Source organism: Petaurus breviceps, unplaced genomic scaffold (genome assembly GCF_028583685.1).
Source record: "Petaurus breviceps papuanus isolate PSGF00001 unplaced genomic scaffold, PetGlider_PUasm1.0 90845, whole genome shotgun sequence".
In the NCBI taxonomy this organism is placed as follows: domain Eukaryota; kingdom Metazoa; phylum Chordata; class Mammalia; order Diprotodontia; family Petauridae; genus Petaurus; species Petaurus breviceps.
In genome coordinates, this window is record NW_027187359.1 from 21352931 (window position 1) to 21375896 (window position 22966).

The 22966-nt window shown below is 39.0% G+C and overlaps 2 protein-coding genes across 6 annotated transcripts in view; one reads left to right on the forward strand and one right to left on the reverse strand.

The window, feature by feature from the left end:
* EIF2AK2 (eukaryotic translation initiation factor 2 alpha kinase 2) overlaps positions 1 to 8124 on the reverse strand; it is a 91862-nt gene extending 83738 nt beyond the window's left edge. For 2 of the 5 annotated variants that reach the window (XM_069072202.1, XM_069072199.1), the window contains exons 1-2: positions 7998 to 8124; positions 2595 to 2745 (exon numbers count right to left, since the gene is read on the reverse strand). In XM_069072202.1, the coding sequence (XP_068928303.1) occupies positions 2595 to 2713 (119 nt within the window). In that variant the 5' untranslated portion in view covers positions 2714 to 2745; positions 7998 to 8124. Of the gene's footprint in view, positions 1 to 2594; positions 2746 to 4960; positions 5121 to 7997 lie in introns of those variants that run through there. The other 3 variants (XM_069072200.1, XM_069072201.1, XM_069072204.1) reach the window with 3 other exon arrangements.
* The window catches only part of CEBPZOS (CEBPZ opposite strand), a 295755-nt gene that overhangs the window by 214523 nt on the left and 58266 nt on the right, over positions 1 to 22966 (forward strand). The window lies entirely within an intron of this gene.

The window sequence follows — 22966 nt, forward strand, 5'->3', positions numbered from 1 at the left end:
AGATGGAAGGAAGAGAAGAAGAAAGGAAGAGAGGAAGGAAAGAAAGAAGAAGGAAGGGAGGAAGGAAGGGAGGGAAGAAGGAAGGAATTACTGAGTGCCTACTATGTTCCAAGCACTGTATTAAATGCTTTATAAATATTTTTTTCATTTTATCTTTATAACAAGTCTGTGAGGTAAGTGCTATTAATTATCCCCATTTTACAACCAGGGGAACTGAGGCAAATAAGAGTTTAAATGACTTGCCCAAGGTCACACAGCTAAGAAGCATCTGAAGCTGGATTTGATTTCAGGTCTTCCTGACTGCAGGCCTGATCTCTATTCACAGCACCACCTGCCTCACTCACTAAATTACAGAGCTAAAAACTTTTTTTTTCTTTTTGGAGGGCAATTGGGGTTAAGTGACTTGCCCAAGGTCACAAGGCTAGTTTTTTGTGTTAAGTGTCTGAGTTCAAATCAGGCCTCAGACACTTAACAAGTACTAGCCATGTGACCTTGGGCAAGTCACTTAACCCCAATTTCCCTGCCTTCCCCCCTCCAAAAAGAAAAAAAAAAGAATGTTTCCCACCCAGTTAACCCTGAATGTGGCTATAATGAGGTACAATTTTTGCTGCATGATGACATGTACCATAAGAGATGACAAATGGGATAACTTCAAAAACACTGTATGAACTGATATGCAGTGAACTGAGCAGAAGTAGAACAATTTATATGATGCCCACAATAATGCAAAGGAAAACAACTATGCAATACTTCAGAATTCTAATCAAAGCAATGATCAGGCACAACTTCAAAAGACTGATAATGAAACACACTTCCAGCAGAGAGTGGATGGACTAGAGGTGTAGAATGAGATAGAAACGTTCAGATTTATCCAGTGTGTTGATTTTTTTTGCTTGTCTACACATATCTGTTACAAAGGAAAGTTTCTACTGACTACAACTTTCCCCTGACCTACCAGATTAATAATTGTCAAAAACAGAAATAACATTAGTCTGACATGACTTGTTCTTGATAAAGCCATGTTCTTAACAATCACTGCTTTCATTTCTAAATATTCACAAACAATTTTATTAATGCTTTCTAGAATTTTGCCAGGAATTAGAATAAAACTCATTGGTTTATAGTGGGAAAGACTGCATTCTCTTCCCTCTTTTGAAAACCGAGGTAATATTTTCCTTTCTTTAGTCCTCCAAAATCTCTCCTATTCTCTATTATTATTTTTAAACCCAGACCTTTGATTTCATTGGAGTATAGAATATGTTTGCATCATTGAAAGATTAAGTTACTTGCCCAGGATCATGCAGCCAGTATACATGAGAGGCAGAATTTGAATCCAGGTCTTCTTGATGCCAAGGTCAGCTATTTACTCACTACCCCATGCTACCTCTCTTTCTCATTATATACCAACAACAGAGAACAACTGAAAATTCTTGAACACTTCAGTGACATGATCAGCTCTTTAGGGATATCAATTTGATAACTGTATAAAGCAGAAAAGGAGAGGAGAGAGACTGCACAGAGGGAGACCAATTAGATGGTATAATGCCAAGCAAAGGCAACTTCCAAAGATTCAAAATACCAGCATAGCCACTCTCCATCTTATTCAGTGACAAATTAAGAACAGAGAAAATCAAAATACAGCATTCACCAAGTGTAATTCAATGATTTCCACGTACTACTCCACCCCTGGAAAGTACATTCATTTAGTCAATCCCAATGACCCTCTTCTCAAATGGAGACTAGTTTCCAGTCATAAAGAAAGTATATTCATTTGGTCAGTCACAGAACACAAAAAAGTAAAAAGTTTCCCACCCCTGGCCTCTCTCTCTGCCTTCATGATGCTGCTTCCAAAAATTCAAACGCACGGCACCAGCTCCTCCCAGTTCAATCCTCTCTTTTCCTGTCAACAAGTCCATCCCACAAGTGGGATTCACAAGCTCTGGGTTTTAACACTCAACCTGAAAACCAAGCCAATACAGGGGGATCTTTAAATTCCATTACTATTACAGATGGCTCAGGTGTTGTAGGATAAAGGTCTGAACAAGCATGGTGGCCCTAGAAAAGAGAGAAAGGGGTGGGTATGAGAGATGTGGAAAGAAAATTGACAGCTTGGAAAATGATTAGATATCATGGGAGGGAGGATGATTCCAAGATCATGATCCAGGTGAATGGAAAGATGGTGGTGAGTGTGAAAAATAAGGAAATTGGGAAAGGGGGTATGTTTTGGAGAAAATATAAAAGATCAGTTTTGGACATGTTGAGTGAGATGCCCAGCACATAGCACTAAATAAATGCTTGCTTGTTGACTGACTCTTGAAAATCCAGCAGGCAGTTGGAAATTCTGGAGTGGAGTAGAGAGAGATAAATGCTTGATGTGTAGCTGTAGGAATCTCCTGCATAGAATTAATATCCACTGGAATTGATGAGATCACTAAGAGTTATGGTATTGAGGGAAAAAAAGGCAGCCCAGGATAGAGTTCATGATCTGAAAACATCATCCTTTTAAAAATGTAAATACAAACATTTCAGAAGTTTTGTTAATAAAAACAATAATCTTTTCAATTTCCTATTGAGATTTTTTTTAAATAACTTACTCAGAGTTATGAGGAGGTCCAGTCACTGAGATTTCTTTATAATCAACCTGCAAATTTTTCTTCAGGCAATGCTGATAGAGTTCTGCAGAGTGGATGCGTGTTTGCAGATTGTTAGCCATTCTTCGTGGTGCACTTAAAATAAAAGTGAAGTCTGAAAGAAATAATATCCACAGAGAACAAACATTCAGTCTGATTTTCTCAATCTACTTCTGAAGCCACGTGAGGAAACAAGGGGAAAACTCTCCATCATTCCTCTGGGATAAATTCTCCCAGTCCTACTGAAAACTTCAGAGTAGCTGCAGAGCTGGAAGAGATCTCAAATCTCAAATTTAGTCTAGCTCTCTCATTTTATAGAGGAAGATGCAGTGTCAAAGAGGTTAAATGACTTGCCTGGGGTCACAGAGCGAGCAAGCGGCAGAGGACAGATTTGAATCCAAGTGTTGTTGACTCCAAGTCTGACACTTTAGAGACTTTACTACATTTCTTCAAACTTCTACAGTGGATTTACGAAAGTTCAACTTTTAATCCACAAATCGGAGAAAGATTTTTTTCCTTACATCTCTCAAATTTTTGAAACTCATTAGGATGACCTGGAGGAGTGTATACTTCTTTTTATCTCTTAATTCAGCTTCTTTAATAAATTATCTCACAATGAAAAGTCTGTTGAATGTGGGACAGGAAACTCAGGGCAAAATGCATGTAATACTGTTACTCTGAACTGAAATGAACCTTAATGATCATTTAGTTTCATCTTCCCTCGCTAGCTTCATAGATGACGAACTGGTCATACAGCCAAAGTCAAAGCCAGGATTCAAACCCAGTTCTCCTGATTCCAAGATCAATTCTGTGCCTCTAGTTACAGAAGTGGGTCAAAATAAACTTTTGTTTTCTTTTTTTTTTAAAGCAATTAGGGTTAATAACTTGCTCAAGGTTACATGGCCAGTTATTTCTGGGTGTGGTGCTAAGTATCAGAGCCCGGATTCGATCCCAGGTCATCCCGACTCTGGGACCAGTGCTCTTACTCACTGTGCCACCTGGCCACCCCTTATGTTTTCTTTTTAAGTTTGGAACTGTAATATAATCTGTGTAGGGTACATCTCAGTGCAGAAACTCTCTACCAATGCAAACCTGACACTATTGTTTAATTTATGGTCTTAGGGCAGGGGTTCTTAACATTTTTCTGTGTTATCGACCCCTGTAGTAGTCTGAGTGAAGCCTGTGGTACTCTTCTGATAATAATGTTTTTAAATGCATAAAATATTCCATAGGATTAATATGGAAACCAATTATATTGAAACTTAGTTGCCTAATTTTTTTTAAATTAAGTTCATGAATCCCAGAAGTTGACTGAAGACTGAAAGGTTAACAGGTCACCTGGACAGCAAGTGTTAGAGGTGGGTCTTGACCCCACCTGACTCCAAGGCTGGCTTCCTATCCACCATGACATGATGCCTTTCAATATATCTCTCCACTAGTAAGTGAGTTCAAAACTAAATGACAAATAACAGATTTCAAAAATATTCCTTTCTTTTCCAGAGACCTCTGAACACAGAATCAGGAGCCCTGATTTTGAGTCCTGATTCTGACATGAGCACACTGACTAGTGGTGTGACTTTGGATTAAGTAATCTCTCTCTGCCTTAGTTTCTCCATAAGCATTTTTATTATGCACATGCTCCCTCTATTAATGCAGATCAGCACCTTGTCCCATCTTTAGCCTCATCCTTACCAGTTAAAAAGGTGGTCTTATTTAATTCCCATGTACCAATGAGTATACATCTCTGGTCCCCTATCAGTGACCACAGGATGCTGCTGGGCAACCCACATGTTGTATTAAGACTGATCCCACATGTTGTATAAACTCAATTTCCTTAATGTAACATCACTATCTGTCACACCATGATGCTGCCAATATTATAACCAATAACATAATCTCCTTACCTACTCTGTGATGTTCTTTGTTCTATGCTTATAAAAAAGGAGTTGCATCTCTAATTCTTGGTCTTTGACTAGAAACTAAGGGTAGTCACTGACCTCTTCATTAATAGGTACAGTGCCCTATTAATAAACTTATTTTACTTGGAGAAACATGCTTTGGTTTATCTTTTTGTTAAATTTCACTAACAACACCAGGATCACAAAGTCAGGTCTTGAACTCAGGTTTCCTAACTCTGAGATTAGCATGCTGATTACTCTGTTTCTCTGACTTTATGTATTATCATTATTGTTAATTACACGTTGTTATGAATCACAATAATCCTCTCAGAAAACAATATGAAATAAGAATAGTTCCAATCCATAATAGTCATTTTGAATTTTAGAACACACAGCAATCCATTAATTCCTTGTAAAGGCAAGAGATCAAACCTTTCTTTGAAGAGCTTTCCTTAAGAGGGTTGGCAAACCAGGATTCCTTCACTACACCAGCTGCTACACTTAGCACAGCACTGTCAGAAACTCTGATTTCAGGCTAGACTCTCTCAGCTTCAGCTAGTTCCTGGAAATGATGTCACTTGTGCCCCGCCTACTTCAGAGAGTTGTGAGGAAGAAATTTTAAAAGGTGTAGGTTAATTTAGCATTCATTCACCCAGACCTTGGACCTTACAGTCCAATATCTCAGATCTACATCAAACTTTATAGTTATAGAGCACCTGACACACAGCTTCTCATTTGATTCTCCTGACATAGTTTCTAATGACTAACAAATACTTATTGATGGATTGACCTTGGGCAATCACTTAACTTCTCTATCTCAGTTTCTTCATCTGTAAAATCAGAGGACTTGTTGGCCTTTAAAGTCTCTTCCAGCTCTGGATCTATGCCCCTATGATTAATCCAAGTTCTCATTTAATAGATGAGGAAACACACTGGTAAAGACAAAGTACCTTGCCCAAATTGCACAGCTAATAAATAGCTGGGCAGAGACTAGAATTCAAGTCTTCAAGGCTCCAAGTTTAATCATCTTTGCACCACACCTTACTACTGGATAGTACATTTACTGCAATGTCCATAAATAGCATTTACTGACATGATGTGAAAGGTAGAAAAGTGTACAGAGCTCTTCCAGTATAGAAGAGCCATCCTTCCTCAGGAAAGTGGATCCTGCCAAAAGGTGACTGAAATGAAAATATCTATCTTTGTAGGATTAAGAGGCTAAGAAAGAAAAAGAGGGTCCAGGAGGGGTCCTTAACTATGCAAATAGATTGTTTTGGGAAAGTGTTTTTTTTTTTTTATTCAGCTCTATTTGAATATGAAATCTTGGAGTCTGGTAAAAATATATTTCTAATAATAGCAATAGCTTGCATCCTGCATGGCATTTTAAGGTTTATAAAGCAATTCACAAATATTTTCTTACTTACCCTCACAACAAGCCTGGGAAGTGGGAACTATTATTAACTCCATTTTACAGATGAGGAAAGTGAGGCAGACAGAGTTTAAATTATTTGCCCAGGGTCAAATAGCTAGTATCTAAGGTCAGATTTAAACTCAGTCACTCCTGACTCTAGACCCAGGACTATATCCATTGTGCCACCTAGCTGCCTCTCTGATGCTTCTAAACAAATTAATATAGTGATACTTGCTGGGTGGCTTTGAGGGGGGGAGGAAGGGAGGAAGGAGGGGAGAAAATCAAATGCTTGCAAAAGTACTTACAGGTTCAGAAATCCTCTATCTTCTGTATTAATATAATTCAATCAATGAATCTTCCTGAACTTTCCAGGAAACACATTTCAATATTAATCTACTCTGGATTGCTACAACCTCCCCCTCTTAAAGTTACCTTCCATCTTTTTTGGACATATCTTGAATGTATTTATTTATTTACATGATGATTTCTTGCCAGAAAATAAACTCCCTGTGTGTTTTTGCCTTTCCTTGTATACCAAGTGCTTAGTACAATATCTGCCACACAGGAATCAATTAACAAGTGATGGTTAATTAATTATTTGTCATTTGCCTAAAACTGATATTAACAAGGGAAATATTTTATAGAAGTCAAATCATATTTTTCTTTATACATTTGTAAAAGACCTATGATTTCAATAGTACAAGAAACTTCACAGTAAAAAAAAACTGGATTCAAATATATTATCAGTAAAATCCAACCATGCCAAATATTTTGTAGGAAAAATAATCTAACTAGTTTAAAAATAGGAAATAGATTCTGGGATATTATAATTTGTTTAAGATTGTTATTATTTTATTATATTATATATAATACTATATAATATGATGTTATGTTATATCATATATTGTATTTGTTATTTATATATATAAATAAAAAATAAATATATTTATATTATTAAGATAGAGTTTGTGACAATGAGAGGGATAAACTTTTAAAATTTTCATTCTGAAGTTTCATTTTTTTCTTTGTATATGCAAAGGCTAACAAAGTCTTGGCACATAGTAGGTCCTTAATAAATGCATGTTAAATTGAATCAAAAACCTGCAGATGGATAAAGGGTGGTCCCAAGATCTCTAAAACTAAAAAGCTGGAGAGAAACCCCTGAAAATCTGTTTATTCACACTTTATTCAAAGCATCTGACAAGAATTTATAAGGTAGATTCTTGCCAGCACTGAATAAAATATGAGCAATTGGACCCCTCTTTTTAGTCTCTCCACTCTTGGTACCTTAAATTTCTGATTACAGGTAGCTGATAATCCAGTTTATGAATTACTCTAGCTTCTCTACTTCTCTTCTTTCTGACAACCCTGGTTTGAGCCCCCTTCTGTGTTCATTCATCAGTTTGTATCCATTAAACACACAAAAGTGAGGTTTTGGGATTGTTCTATATTTTAATTATCTCTGTTTCCTCTTCAACACCCTTCACCATCGATGGACCTTCAAGAGTTACATAGTTATTCTCTTCACTTCTTCCTTAAATGTCATTTCCTTTCTCAATCCTCATTCCTTCCAGATATGGCTGTGCATCTTTGAGTCACTGATTAGATCATCAGAGACTAGAACTAAATGGGTCTCAACATTGGCTAGGTCAAATCCCATTTTAAAGATGAGAAAACTGAGGCCTAGCGAAGCAAAGCCACTATCACTAAGAATCAGGACCGTGATTATCTCGAGCTCCGGTTATTGCATCATCCCCCGGCGTTCCCGCACTTTTGCCCCCAGGCCGCTCAGGAAGCCTCGTGCCTCCAGGGGCTTCCTTTATTCAGCATCCTCAGGGTCTCCGGGCCCATCTCATCCAAAGGGAATCTGCATCTGGCTGCAGAGTTGTCACATCACTTTCACCTTACACACATAACACTCTCACATGCACGCATGCACGCGCGCTACAGAACCTCCGACTACTGTCCCACAAGCGCTATCTCATTTGGACAACGAACCCCTTGAGCCCAGAACCTCCCTCCGGACCCGGGGCCACGCAGAGCTATTCCCAAACTCACCTACAGCCCCGCTCCAGGCGCACAGCAGCCAGCTCTCGGGATGTCTCCCTGTAGTTCTTTCTCAGTTTCGTTTTCCGCCCAGACTCCGCCCCACACTGCACCGCTGGGCTTCCCCCTGCCGGGGCTCCGAGTCCCCACTCCCACCCCGTTAGTTCGGTACTTTAGAGCGAGACAGTCAGCGACCCTCTCTCCTCACCCTCTTCCCCAGCCACTCCGAGCAGTCGATCGTACTCCCGAGGTCGCCCTGCCGATTGTTGCCCCAGCCTCTTCAGTTCCTCGAGTGCATCCGCGTACAAATTTGTTTAGGACACAAATAATATAGGAATCCTATAGATAGCACAGAGGTGGAAAACAGTTTGGGAAATAGGTCATTTAAGTGCAATCTGGATATCGCCTCTCCCCACTCCGTAATGTTGAGGTCAGGGAGTTTCGGCTTTTTGTCTAGCACTGTGCTTGGCACATGGTAGGCGCTTAATAAATACAAGACCACAGTTAGACAGAGTTCTCTAATCCTTTTGGGAGTGTGAAACCCACTTAAAGTCTATTGATTCATACTTTATTCAAAGCACTCGACAGGAATTTACAGGGTTAAATACTTTTATACTCAAACACCCAGCAATTGGAAACTCTGGAGGAACAAAAGATACTGGTGGAATTAATTTACAAGTTTGCCCTAAGGCTAGTTAAGGTATAATTTAATAATTTAACTGCAATAATTAGCTATTATATTATATAATTAACTCCATAATTTAACTGCAAACCAAATAATCTTTAGTTGCTACCCCAGGCCTAAGGAAGTTCTCTCTTTTCCGTTTACCTCTCTCCTGTAACGGAGCTTTACTGACCCTAGCCTGCCTCCTCATCAAACTGTTTTCTGGAGCTCTGTCTCTTTAAAATTCTCCTTCTTGTTCAAGTTCTTCTCTACCTTCTCTGGATACAAACAGAAAATAGGTGTTTTCTCAGAAAATAGCTTACCACCCTGCTCTAACTACCAGTCACTGCTTTTCTCATTTCCTCTTATTGGTACAGGGCCAATGGGTGCTTACTCAGTTGCCCACATACATACATACATACATATATATACACACACATACACACATATATGGTGTATATATATGGTATTACTAACAAAACATAACATTATATATACCATATATAACATAAGTCTAGGAGGAGGAGCTAGCAAAACTCTTTCTTCCCACTGCTACTACTTGACCCTTTATCAGGTAACCAACTGCCCTTTGAAGTGTACCCTAGAGTCATGATTTAGTAAACTTCAAGACTGTCATCTCCATTCCTCAGCAACTTCAGCACCTGACTTATAGTCTTTCCTCTCCACGGCTACCCTTGCAATGGTCCTTTATGACTTTAGTCTTCTTAGAGATGGTCCTTCATTCAGGCCAGTTCCTCGGCCTCCATCAGTTCTCCATCTCTACTCTATCTCAGTCATTCACAGGCTGTTTGTATTTTAGACTTCATACTTAAATATCATTTCTCTAACTACAGATTTCAACATCACTGCTCTACCTTCAAGAGTCAAAACTCAGAGATTTCTTATCTATAGCAGATATGAGTCGGCAACAGTTGAGTTTAAGTCTTGCCTATGATACATACTGGCTGCCTTACCTTGAGCAAGTTGTTTAATCCCTCAAGGACCCAGGCAACTATAATTTACAAAGTAATTGATCTGCATTTCTAGTAGGATTTTCCTCAGGGTTCTTGTTTAGTTTGCAGATACAAAGACAAAAATGAAAAACAGTCCCAGCCTTCAAGGAGCTCGTATTTCACTGAGTGATACAATATGTAAACAGAAACAGAAATGCAAGATGGTTTGAAGAAGAAAATCTCACTAAAAACTAGGGGATCAGAAAAATGCTTTTACTCAGATACTCAGCACCACATCCAGAAATAACTGGCCATGTAACCTTGAGCAAGTTACTTAACCCCAATTGCTTTAAAAAAAGAAAGAAAAGAAAAAGGCTTTTATAGAAAGTGAGCTGTGAAGGAAACTAAAGATTCTAAAAAGTATAAATGAGGATGCACACCAGGCATGGGGGTAAGGATGGGAAGGGGAAGAAAGGAGGCATAATCTATAGAAAAGTATAGAATGAAGAGATGGAATATAGAGAGCAGTGTGGTTTGGCTATAACATAAAGTAGGTAGAGGGGAATAATGTGAAATGACTTTTAGAAGACGGGTTGGATCCAGATTATGATGGGCTTTAAATATTAAATTGAATTTATATTTTTCCACATGTAGCACCTTCCTCTGAACTCACTTCCCCTACCCACACGGCATGGACAGGTTAATGCTACTCCTCTCAGAGTTCTAGAGGAAACTCTTTTGAGAGGAGATCTTTCTCATAAGCCCCCATTAGTGTTCTTGCCTTTACAAATCACCCAGTAGACTCAGTTCTTTGAAAAGCCATTCATTCATGTGGTTTATCAAGAACAGTGGTTACAAAGTATTTTCCCCCAAATGTGGGGTGCATTCACTCACAAATACACAAAGAATCTTTGGGGGAAGAGTGGGCATGATTTTAAAGTACAATGGTAAAGCCACACACATCTGTGAAATACATGGCCAAGGCAATGCACAGTTCCTAAAGTGCAGGTCCTTGATGCCCTTTCTTTCCCTGGAGGGCATTAATAATTGGTGAGTTGCTCTGTTTATCACCTGGACTGGATCCTCAAAGATCTCAGTGCTCTTCTTGACAAGAACAATGAATCAGCCTAGAATTGGTAGAATACTCCAGGCAAGAAATGAGAGAAGTTCATCCTATGTTATTTGAAAATCCAGAGTCAGAGGTGGCATCCCTAAGTGAGGGACTTTACCTTTAATTATAGTGCTCAGCCCAGTTATATTTTCCTTTGGGTCTTTTGCAGATGAATGGCTGATGACAAAAATATTAGAGTTTTGTGGTCAAGTTCATTGTCACACTTGCCTCTTCATGTTCGATTGAGTCATTCAAGACTCAGATTCTTTCCAATGAGGGAATGCCTGATCAAGTTGCAGTATATGATTGTGATAGAATACTCTTGTAATACTATTACTAATGTAATGTAATGTAATGCTATTGTAATAGGATACTATTGTAAGAAATAATGAGCAGAATGCTTTAAAAAAAAAAAACTGGGGAGGGGGCGGCTGGTGGCACAGTGAATAGAGCACCTGGCCCTGGAGTTAGGAGGACCTGAGTTTAAATACTGCCTCAGACACTTAACACAAAAACTAGCCATGTGACCTTGGGCAAGTCACTTAGCCCCAATTGCCCTGCAAAAAATAGAAATAAAAAATAAAAGTGTGAATTGTCGAAAAAAAAAAAAAACCTGGGAAGATATATATGAAGTAATGCAAAGTGAAGTGAGCAGAACCAGGAGAACACTGTGCACAGTAATAGCAATGTTGTAACAATGGTCAACTGTGAAAGACAACTATTCTAAGCAAGAAAATGATCCAAGACAATTCTAAAGGACCGATGATGAAAAATGAACTGATGAACTCTGATTATAGATTATAGCGTACATTTTTTTCATTACATAGTTTTTCTTCCTGTTGTTGCTTATAATTTGTCTAATGAGAAAATATGTGTTGCATGAATGCACATATATAATTGATATTATATAGTTTGCTTTCTCCATGGGTGGGGGAGGAGTGGAAGGGAGAAAGAAAATCTGGAACTCAAAAAAAATTTTTTAATGAATGTAAAAATAAATTTTTAAATTAAAAAGACCTGATTGGATATGAGGTGAGGGAAAGTGAGGAGTCAAGGATTACTCTCCAACCTGAGGAAGTATAAGGGTGGTGGTGGTGACCTCACTTCTCCTCAATGTGTTCTTCCTGTTCTCTAACTTCATTTGTCCTATCTGTTTACCTATTCTATCACCCCTGTTCTGGCTTTATTTTCCACCTTCCCTTCACAATATTGGCCCTATAGTTAGCCATTATAATAATACATTGTCCTCTACCCCTTAATCCCCCAGCCCTTATCCTTCCAATGTTCCCTCTTTAGGTACCTCCCTACCTAGCCATCTACCTTCTGTGTTCTGGTGTTGCTAACCAGTGCTGAAACAAAAGTCACAAAACTTTGCTGACTGTGTTTACTATAAATGAGTGTACTTAACTTCAGTTGGGTCCTCATTGCTCAATGGCAGTTTTATTTTTCATCTTGGTTTGACTTTCTAGTTCTTTTATCTCCTACAGCAGTTATTTTAAAACTTCTCTTCTCTCTTCATACCCCTAAATCCAGCCCCTACTCCACCTCATCATCCCTCAGATATTTGGGCCTTCTACTTGACTGAGAAGATTATGGTCATCTTTATTACCTCTCCACATCTTGAAACCTTTCTAAATCTTTTTTTTTTTTGGCTTTTTTTTTGGGGGGGGGAGGGCAATTGGGGTTAAGTGAATTGCCCAAGGTCACACAGCTAGGATTTTGTGTGTGTGTGTGTGTGTGTGTGTGTGTGTGTGAAGTGTCTGAGGCCAGATCCAAACCCAGATCCTCCTGACTCCAGGGATGGTGTTCTATTCACTGTGCCACCTAGCTGCCCCGACCTTTCTAAATCTTCAGATTTATCCCACTGCAAATTTATGTTAGCCCATCCCATCCATCCCAGTGTTCACTACTGCATAGAAGTCTTTCTGCCTCCTATTATAATTCGAACAGTGGTCATCCAAACTTTCTCTTTTCTACCCCACCACATCACTTTTCCCTCTCAGCAGAGGACCTTGATTTTATACTTCACCAAAAAAATTGAGACCATTCACCTCATCCGGAGCATTCCCTCTTATCTAAATGTATGCTTTGAATTGCTTCAATATCACCCCTTTGCCTCCTCTTTATTGCTAAGTCTCATAGGACAAGGTGTCCTTTCTTCTTTCCAATACCACCCCCTCTATATATGCCTATGATTCCGTTGCCCTCAACCTTCTCCAGGAGTTTATCCTTTTGTTTATACTACCAGTGTTCCTAATTTTCAACCTCTCCTCATCCACTAGCTCTTTCCTTGCTGTCTTCAAATATACACAGATATTCCCTTTCATAAAAAAAAACCCTTCACTTGACCCTATCTCACTTGCCTCAAGCAATCATCCCTATCATAGACAAAGTCCTAGAAAACCTTCCTATGCTCATTACTCCCACTTTCTTACCTCCCATTAGTCCCTTTAAATCTTCTTCTGCTCCCTACCACTCAACATATGTTGCTCTCTCCAAGGCTGCAAACAATCTTGTTAATGCTAAATTTCAGTAGCCTTTCCTCAATCCTCATCCTCCTTGATCTTTCTGCAATATTTGACATAGATGTTCATTGTCCCCCTCCCTTTCTAGATCCTCTCATGTCTTAACTTCCATGACACTACCTTCTACTTTTCCTCTTACTTTCCTTACTACTTAAACTCTGCTGAGTCATGCTTGTATTCCATTTCCTATATATTTGTGTCTTCTAAGGCTCTGTCTCTAGTCCTCTTTTCTCTCATCATCTTAATCATTCCCTTGGCTTTAGTTATCATTGCTATGCAAATAAGTGCCATTTTATGGTGCATGACTGTACTTCAATCCCACATTTTCAATTAACAGCTTAACATTTACATCTGGATGACCTACTACCTCTCAAATTCAAAATATCCAAAATATCCTTCAGTGTTCTCCCAAGACCTATCCTGTCTCCCAACTTCTCTGTTTCTTTTGATGGCATCACCATTCTCCCAGTCACCCAGGTTCTTAACTTTGGAATCATATTTGAGTCTTGTATTTCTTTCACCCTTTCCACACAATTAGTTGCCAAATCCTTCCAATTCTGCTCCCAAAATATCTCTTTGATCTGTTTCCTCTCACACCGCTACCACATTAGATTAGACTGTCATTACCTCTCAGCTGTCACTGTTGTTGTTCAGTCATGTCCGACTCTTCATCACCCCATGGACCTTAGCATGCCAAGCCCTTCTATCCTCCTATCCTATCCTATCCTACCCTCTATCTCTCAAAGTCTGTCCAAGTTCATTTTCATTGTTTTCATCATACTATTTATCTATCTCATCCTCTGCTGTCCCCTTCTCCTTCTGTCTTCAATCTTTCCCTACAACAGTCTTTTCCAATGAGTCCCATCTTCTCATTATGTGGACAAAGTATTTCAACTTCAGCTTTAGTATTTGACATTCCAGTGAATAGTCTGAATTAATTTAAATATTAACTGGTTTGACCTCCTTGCTTTTCAAGCGACTCTCAAAAGTCTTCTCCAGCTCTGTAATTTGAAAGCATCAATTCTGTGGTATTCAGCTTTCCTTACAGTTCCACTCTCTCAACCATACATTGGTACTGGAAAAATAGCTTTGACTACATGGACCTTTATCAGCAAGGTGATGTTTCTGCTTTTTAGTATACCGTGGAGATTTGCCATTGCTTTTCCTTCCAAGGAGCAAGTGTCCCTTAATTTCATGGCTAAAGAAACCACCTGCAGTGATTTTTGAGCTATACATACATACATACATATATATATATATATATATATATATATATATATATGTACAAAATCTGACACTGCTTTCATCCCTTCTCCCTCTATTTGCCAGGAAGTGATTGGACTAGTTGCCAACATCTTAGCTTTTTTATCTTATATTTCAAGTCAGCTTTTACACTCTCCTCTTCCACCCTCATCAAGAGACTTCTGAATTCCTTTTCATTTTCTGCTCTCAGTGTGGAATTGTCTGCATATCTGAAATTGCTGATATTTTCCCAACAACCTTAATTCCCGCTTTTGATTCAGCCAGCCTGGCATTTCACATAATGTATTTTGCATATAAGTTAAATAAATAAGGTGACAACATATAGCTTTGTCATACTCCTTTTCCAATCTTAAGTCAGCTGTTCCATGTTTGGTTCTAGCTGACGCTTCTTGGCCCCCTGTAATAGTAATGGAATTTAAAGATTCCCCTGTATTGACTTGGTTTTTGGGTTGAGTGTTGAAAACCAGAGCTTGTGAATTCCACTTGTGGAATGAACTTATTGATGTGAAAAGAGAGGGCTGAACTGGGAGGAGCTGGTGCCTTAGACTAAGAGAGGTACAAGCAGAGAGAAGGCCTGAGCAGAGAGAGAGGCATGAAGAACATTTGGGGGCAGCATTGTGGAAGATTGCTGAGGGACAGTTGGAGCTGCCCAGGACTTTTGAGAGCTGCCACCCAGAGCTGTCAAGGACTGAGGAGACATGGCTATGATGCTAGTATTTTGTCTGTCTGTTTTGATGTTGTTTTGCCAGATTTGTCCACTGGTAAAGGATAGTGCTGTTGTTGCAGAGGTTCTGGAACCTTGCTGTTGGTTCAGAAGCCCTGAAGTAGGATTTTCTTGTTGTATGTTTACAGAAATCCTGAAAGACAGTCTTGCTGATATTTTCAGGGGTCCTGAGACTGTTCTGCAGACAGAGAGTGAATTGATGAAGCACTGGCAATGTATATTGTGGCTTTGTTAAGCTTTGTGGTTCCCCTGGAACAGAGATTGCTGAGAACTCGCTTTGGGTCAAGATGGAGAAAAGACCTCTCTTTGGGTATTAAATGCTGTGATCATATCTTAACCTTGCTGTAGCTCAGGGGTAGATGGCCTTTGTGTTCTCTACTTCCCCTTTTGAGAATGTGCTTGGTGGTAACTGATGATAATTGTAATTCACTTGTGATCCAGAGGTGGGAAACTTGACTTTTTTGTGCTCTGTGATTGACCAAATCAATATGCTTTGTTTATGATTGGAAACTAATCTCCATTTGAGAAGAGAGAATTTGTGATTGACTAAATGAATGTACTTCCCAGGGGTACAGCAGTACTTGCAAATTATTGAATCACTCTTGGTGAATGCTGTATTTTGATTTTCTCTGTTCTGTGAATGTTTTGCCTTAATTTGTCACTGAATAAAATGGAGAATTACTATGCTGGTATTCTGAACCTTGGAAGTTGCCTTTGCTTGGCATTACACCCACATACAGGTACTTCAGGAAATAAGTAAAATGATCTGATACTCCCATATCTTTGAGAACTTGCCACATTTTATTGTGATCCATACAGTCAACAGCTTTAGTGTAGAAAATGAAGCAGAAGTAGATGTTTTTCTGGGCTCCCCTTCTTTCTCCATAATCCAATGATTGTTAGCAATTTGGTCTCTAGTTCCTCTCTCTCTTTAAAAACAAGCCTGCTTTTCTGCTGATTCTCAGTTCACATATTGCTGAAGCCAAGCTTTCAGAATTTTAAGCATAATCTTGTTGGCATGTGAAATGAGTATAATTGTTCAGTGATTTGAATATTCCTTTGGCATTGCCCTTCTTTAGGATTGGAATGTAAATGGATGTTTTTTAATCCAGTGGTCACTGTTAAATTTTCCAAATTTGCTGACATGTTAAGTGAAGCACTTTACCAGTAAAATCTTTTGGGGCTTTAAATAACTCATCTGGGATTCCATCACCTCTACCAGCCTTATTTTTAACAGTGCTTCCTAAGACCCACTTGAATTCATTCTCCAGGATGTCTGGCGTTAGATCAACAAACACGCCATCATGGTTATCAGTAATGCTAAGCTCTTTTTTGTATAGTTCTTTTGTATATTCTTGACACTTCTTCATAATCTCTTCTGTTTCTATTAAATCTCTACCATTTTCATCTTTTATCACTCCCATTTTTTGCACGAAGCTTTCCCTTGATATCTCTAATTTTCCTGAAGAGATCCCTTTTTTCCTCCATTCTGTTGTTTTCTTTTATTTCTTTGCATTGCTCTTTTTTTCTTTTTGGAGGGGGGAAGGTAGGGCAATTGGGGTTAAGTGACTTGCCCAAGGTCACATGAATAGTTTTGTGTTAAGTGTCAGATTTGAACTCAGGTTCTCCTGACTCCAGAGCCAGTGCTTTATTCACTGTGCCACCTAGCTGCCTCTGCATTACTCATTGAAGAAAACTTTCTTACCTCTCCTTGTTATCCTCTGGAATTCTGCATTCAGTTGGGTACATCTTTCCTTTTCTCCCCTTTCATATTCCTTCTTTCCTTAGCAATTTGTAAAGCCTCAGAAGACAGCCATTTTTCTTTCTTGCTCTTCTTTTCACTTTGGAATGCTTTTTGTTGCTGCCTCCTGTACCATATTTCAAACCTCTGTCCACAGTTCTTCAGGCACTCTATCTACTAGATCTAATCCCTTAAATCTATTCATCACTTCCACTTCATATTCATAAGTGATGTTATTTAGGTCATACCTATACAATCTGATGTTTTTCCCTACTTTCTTCAATTCAAGTCTGAATTTTGTAATAAGAAGCTCATGATCTGAGCCATGCTCAGCCCCAGCTCTTATTTTAACTGATTGTATAGAGCTTCTCCTCCTTTGGCTGCAAAGTATATAATCAATCTGATTTCTGTATTGACCATCTGGTGATGTCCACATGTTTTTCCACCTTGTGGGTTGTTGAAAAAGAGGGTTTGTAGTGACCAGTAAGTTATCTTGGTGAAATTCTATGAGTCATGTTTTCCTTGTTTCATTTTGTTAGCCAAGGTTAAACTTGCCTGTTATTCTAATTACCTTTGATTTTCTACTTTAGCATTCCAATTCCCTATGGTGAACATGACATCTTTCTTTTTTGGTATTATTTCTAGAAGATATCATAGATCTTAACAGAACTGATCCACTTTAGCCTCTTCAGAATCAGTGGCTGGAGCATAGGCTTATTACTATAAGTTGAATGGTTTGCCTTAGATTCAAAAAGATATCACTGGGTCATTTTTGAGATTACACCCTAGTATTGCTTTTCTTACCCTTTTATTGACTATGAGGACCTACTCCATTTCTTTTAAGGGATTCTTGCCCATAGTAGTATATGTAGTGATCATTTGAATTAAATTCACCCATTCCCATTCATTTAAGTTCAGTGACACCCAACATGTCCATGTAATCTTTTCATCTCCTCTTTAACCTCTCACCTAGGCTACTGTAATAACCTCCTAATGGGTCTTATTTCCTCCAGGCTCTCCCCCATCTAGTCCATCCTTCAAACAACCATTATGATAATTTTCCTAAAGTAACTTATAATATGTATTATTACATGATTCTCTATTGCTATATAGTAAAATAAAACACTTCAGCCTGTCATTTAAGGTCTTCCACAGCCTGTTTCCAGCTTACTTTTCCAGCATAATTTCTTACTTCTCCCATTCACTCATTCTTTGTCCATGCTATATCAATAAACATTTAAGTTCCTACTATATTCCATACACTGTGATACAGTCAGGAGATACAAAGGAAGGCAAAAGACAGTCCCTGCTCTCAAGGAGCTCATTGTCTAAAGAGAAGACAACACACAAATAACTGTACAAAGAAGCTATCAACAGGTTAAATTAGAGATAATCAACACGTTTTGTCCCACATAAACACATTTACCCCATCCATCTCTGCTGTTGAAATTCTTCTCTTCTTTCAGTGCCCACATCAAGTGTCATCTCCTTCATGGAGTCTTCCTTTTCCCCCACAAATGAAAGTCATAGCTATCTTCTCACATTTCTCATAGCACTTTTTCTCAATCTCACCTCTGAATTTATAAGTTTCTACCTTCTATCATACTTATGTTCTCATACCTTCTTTCATACATGTTATCCCTCCTTTTAGACTATAAGGTCCTGGAAGAGAGGAACTATGTCTGATTCATCTTTGTCCCCTAACAAATGTCTGGCACAGTGCCAGTGTCTTTCTTCTCTTATGCTTCTCTTAGTTGAAGCAGCAAGGAAAAGATTAGAGGCAGCCTTTATTAAGTGCTTACTATATGTCAGGTACTGAAGATAACTAATTAATGGACTATTTTGCCATTCTTTGTATTCTTCAATATCTAATAGGCAATAAGCACTCAATAAATACTTGCTGGTTTATTGACTTGACTTAAATAATGGAATAGGAGCTCTGAGGAGAGGGAAATGAGTGTAGGCTAAAAAGATAGAAGAAAAATGTTGAGCTGGTTCAGAGAAAAGAAGGAGGGAACCAAATAAGCTTCCTGACATAACCAAGACTTCTAAAGACTTAACATCTATCAGGCTACTAAGATACTAACCTGGAATTTCTGGTGCCCAGATGGCAGAGTGAGGAAGTAATCCATTAAAGCCCTCAAAAATTCCCTTTCAAAAAAGCTAGAAAACCACCTCTAGGAACAGGGAAGCAGTTTACCAGTATTGCAGGAAAGATCTGTCTCATTGGGGTAGAAGGGGAGTAAGGTCCAAGAGCAGCAGCAGACAGCCTCCCAGCAGGGTGCCTGCAGTAGGGCTGGGGCAATCCACCAGTGAGGACCTCCCCTCCTGTAAACCAGCAACACCCTAGGAAATTAGGCAGCACCACAAGGCCCTACCCCAGCGACCCCCTGTAATGCGAATGTAAATTTTAAAGATCTTCCCTGCCCCTAGGCTAATGTGCACCTGGAGCCTGGGGTGGGAGGCTTGTTTTTCAGCAGATACTTTTTGATTGGCCAGTGGGTCAATAAGGTTGTTACATTCTCTGAGCCAGGAGAAGGCTATATAAGCCCTGATGTGTAGCTTTGTTTTGGGACTCACTTTGAGAAGTGTTCTGTGATTTGATCTGAATTCAGGGAAGCCGTTGTTGAGAGTCCCCCGGCTTTGAAAAACCCAGAATGTGGAAACCCAGATGTTGACTGGGTATGGATGTAATTGTTGGACAGTTTGAAAAGCTGTCTACTTGATCTGTTAATGTCTTGATAATTATGCCTGTATACTTTGAGGTTCAGGGTGCTGACCTTTTCTTCTGAACAAGGTAAACGATATATGTCTGACTGATTAAAGTAAGCTTGTTAACCCATTTTGAGTTGCTTTCCTTTAAAAAAGCAGATCCAAGAACCTGTGGTAGCTGCAAACCCTGAGGACGCTTGGGGTGCTTGCTGCTACACCCCCACCATAGCAATACAGTAGCAAGGCCCTACCCATGGAGGAGCCAAGCCGCTAAACTGCACACCCAGAGGAGGACAACAGGACCCCACCTCCCAGTACAAACCAGAAGGGAAGCCTACCCTCCAGAGAAAGCAAGCAGCTAAGCCCTGAAGCCCAGTTAAAGTGAGCAGTAAGACTCAGAGCCCCAACACAAAAAAAATGGTATAGTGCAGAACCAGAGCCCAACTGTCACATGAAAACCCCAAGTAAAAAAAAAAAGGCAAAAAAACCCGAACAAAATAAAAAGAACTTGACTATGGAAAGGTATTATGGTGGGGGGTGGAGCCAAGATGGCAGAGTAAAAGCAGGAACTTGCTTCAGCTCCCATTCCAACCACCTCCAATACCTGTAAAAAAATTACTCTATAAACAAATTTTAGAGCTACAGAACCCACAAAGTGACAGAGAGAAACCAGCTTGTATTTTCCTTTGAAGCTTTTGGTACAGGAGTTCTGACTTCGCTATCTTCCTCTAATGCTTTGCTCCTTTTTGTCCCCAAAATAGGAGTCTAATGTTGGATTCTTCTGTTTGCTTTGTTTTCTTTGCCTGGTCATGTTGCCCCTCAGTCACTTGACCCCTGGGCTTTTTGCTACAATAGGACTCTGCTACCAGACAGGAGAGCTTCCGTCCCAAATGCTGGGGTTTTCTCAGCTGCCTGAGGTATTAGTTGGGTGCCTTCTCTGAAGCCTCCACACACTCTGGCAAGCTGGTCACATACCCCAGGACCTCCACCCTAGACTGCAATCCAGATCCAAGCAGGTTAAAGCAAGAGCGATTACACCTCAGACTGGTTGCTTTGTCCCCCTACACTCTGCAGGCCAGGAGCTGAAGCTGCAGCTTGGTGCTGGCTGAGCCAACGAGTCTCAGGGGCTTCTCGCCCTGGGGGCAAAAGCCAATGTTCTCCCAACTACAGGTCCCAAAGTCCACACTGCACTGACCTCTCACTTTGTCCTTCATATCTATGTGTTGATAAATCTGGAAATGGCTATAGCTGCTGGTGATCTGGAGTTCCTCCAGCTGGTGACTGGTCTGGCCTGCCCTGGGGCTAAAACCTCTAGCTCACGCAGGCCTGGGCTCAGCTCCCAGAGCGCTGTGCTGGCTGATACCTGCCAGGCTGTCCTCAGCGGGAGGTTAGCTTCTCTGTGTCATTTTGTGGGTTCTACAGCTCCAAAGTTTGTTCAGAGTCCCCTTTTTACATGGCTTGGGGAAGGTGGAAGCTGGAGCCCTGTGGAGATCCTGCTTCTATTCAGCCATCTTGACTCTGCCCCCAGCATGCTATTTTTCATGTTTTTCTTTTTTTCCCTTTTATTTGAGTTTTCTTGTACAAAATTACTAATATGGAAATGTTTTATATTATTGCATATGTATAACCTGTATCTAATTGCTTACTGTCCCAGGAGGAGGAAAGGAAAGAAGGGAGGGAAGGATAGAATTTGGAGCTCAAAACTTTAAATAAAAATGTTTTAAAAAATTGATGGTAAAAAGAAATAAAAGATGTAATCAGATGCTTACCTCTTAAAGGACAAGCTTTGTATTTCTAAATAAAATTTGACATTCAATTTTAACTACAGAAAGTCATACTTTGGGTCAGTGGGGAGTAACATACCACCACCTAATTTTAAAATTCTGTGTATATTGAAAACCCACAAGTAAATTTATTAGAATATTTATGTGTGAATCAATATAAGATGTGTGAAAATCCTAACTAGGTAATTAAGTTAATGGAATTCATTTGCAAAACTTTCTACCTTTAAGGTTTAACTTTGGAATAAAAAAGAATTGTGTCAAAATCTACAAAAGGACTCAATCTATGGCATTCTTGGGGCCATTGTGTTGTAATATGTAGGGATATGAATTGAATCTCTCCTCTTTGTAATTTCTACTTCTCAATTAAAATTAAATCATTGTACTTTAACCTGAGTATAAGTCTAAATCTTGACATCTAAAAATATTGACATGCTGCTCAGACATCAGTCTGATGCCAGAATTCTGAACTCAGCACTATTTTTCAAACCTAATTATTTCCAACTCTTAGCAGGCTTAGTAAAATCTTAGTGTTCGATTTTTCAGAGGAGGACATTTTAAGGGGTCCTTGCCATATCAACTTCACAGAAAACCATTATCACTCTCTTCTATATTTTAAAGAGGTTTTTAAAAATATATTTATATTTATATATTTACATCAGTCTTTTAACAATTAAATCTATAACCCAAGAGATTCAAAGAATATTTCTAATACAATGATTATCAAATTAATATTAAGCATTATCTTTATACATATTAGAAGTTGAAAAAACTGGAGGAACTTGTTTTACTGACACAACTATCAAATTTTCTGATCCATGCATTCTCTGCAGAGTTTGTCTCAATGCCAAATAGTAGAATAAAGTCTGAGTGGGCATAATTGTCCCACTTAAAATGAAATCAGAATTAATTCAATTACACCTTAGATCTATATTCCCAAATGGTATCATGCAGAATACATGAGAAATAAATTTCAATTATTTAGCATTAGTCTCTCTCTACAAGGCCCAATTATTTCAAACACTTCATAAGACTTAAGAATTTTCAGCTAATCCACTGCCAAAATTTTAAACTGTCAGTCCTTCATTTTAGGTGCCAATCTATGGTTTTTAAGACTGCTCCCAATTTGGTTTCAAGACATATTTCAGGCAAATCAAATCTGGGTTTATAATCGCTACTGGTAACATTAAAATCTCAATTTGTCTATAAGTCATTTGCTGTTAGTGTTTCAAAAATAAGAACCCATGATTATTAATAAGCTCATTTTTAAAGATAAGTAACGGTCTACTCAACTCTGTAACCTTCTTTCTATTGCTTTTCAAACTACCTACAGAGTTTGACCATGTTCTTGTCCCAACACTATTATTTGTCATGAGGGTGAGAGATTGGGTGGAGGATGGGGATGGAGAAACTTCCAATTACTTTACCCATGCTTCCTTTCTCCTGCTTCTTTCTTTCCCTTCCTTCCTTCCTTCCTTCCTTCCTTCCTTCCTTCCTTCCTTCCTTC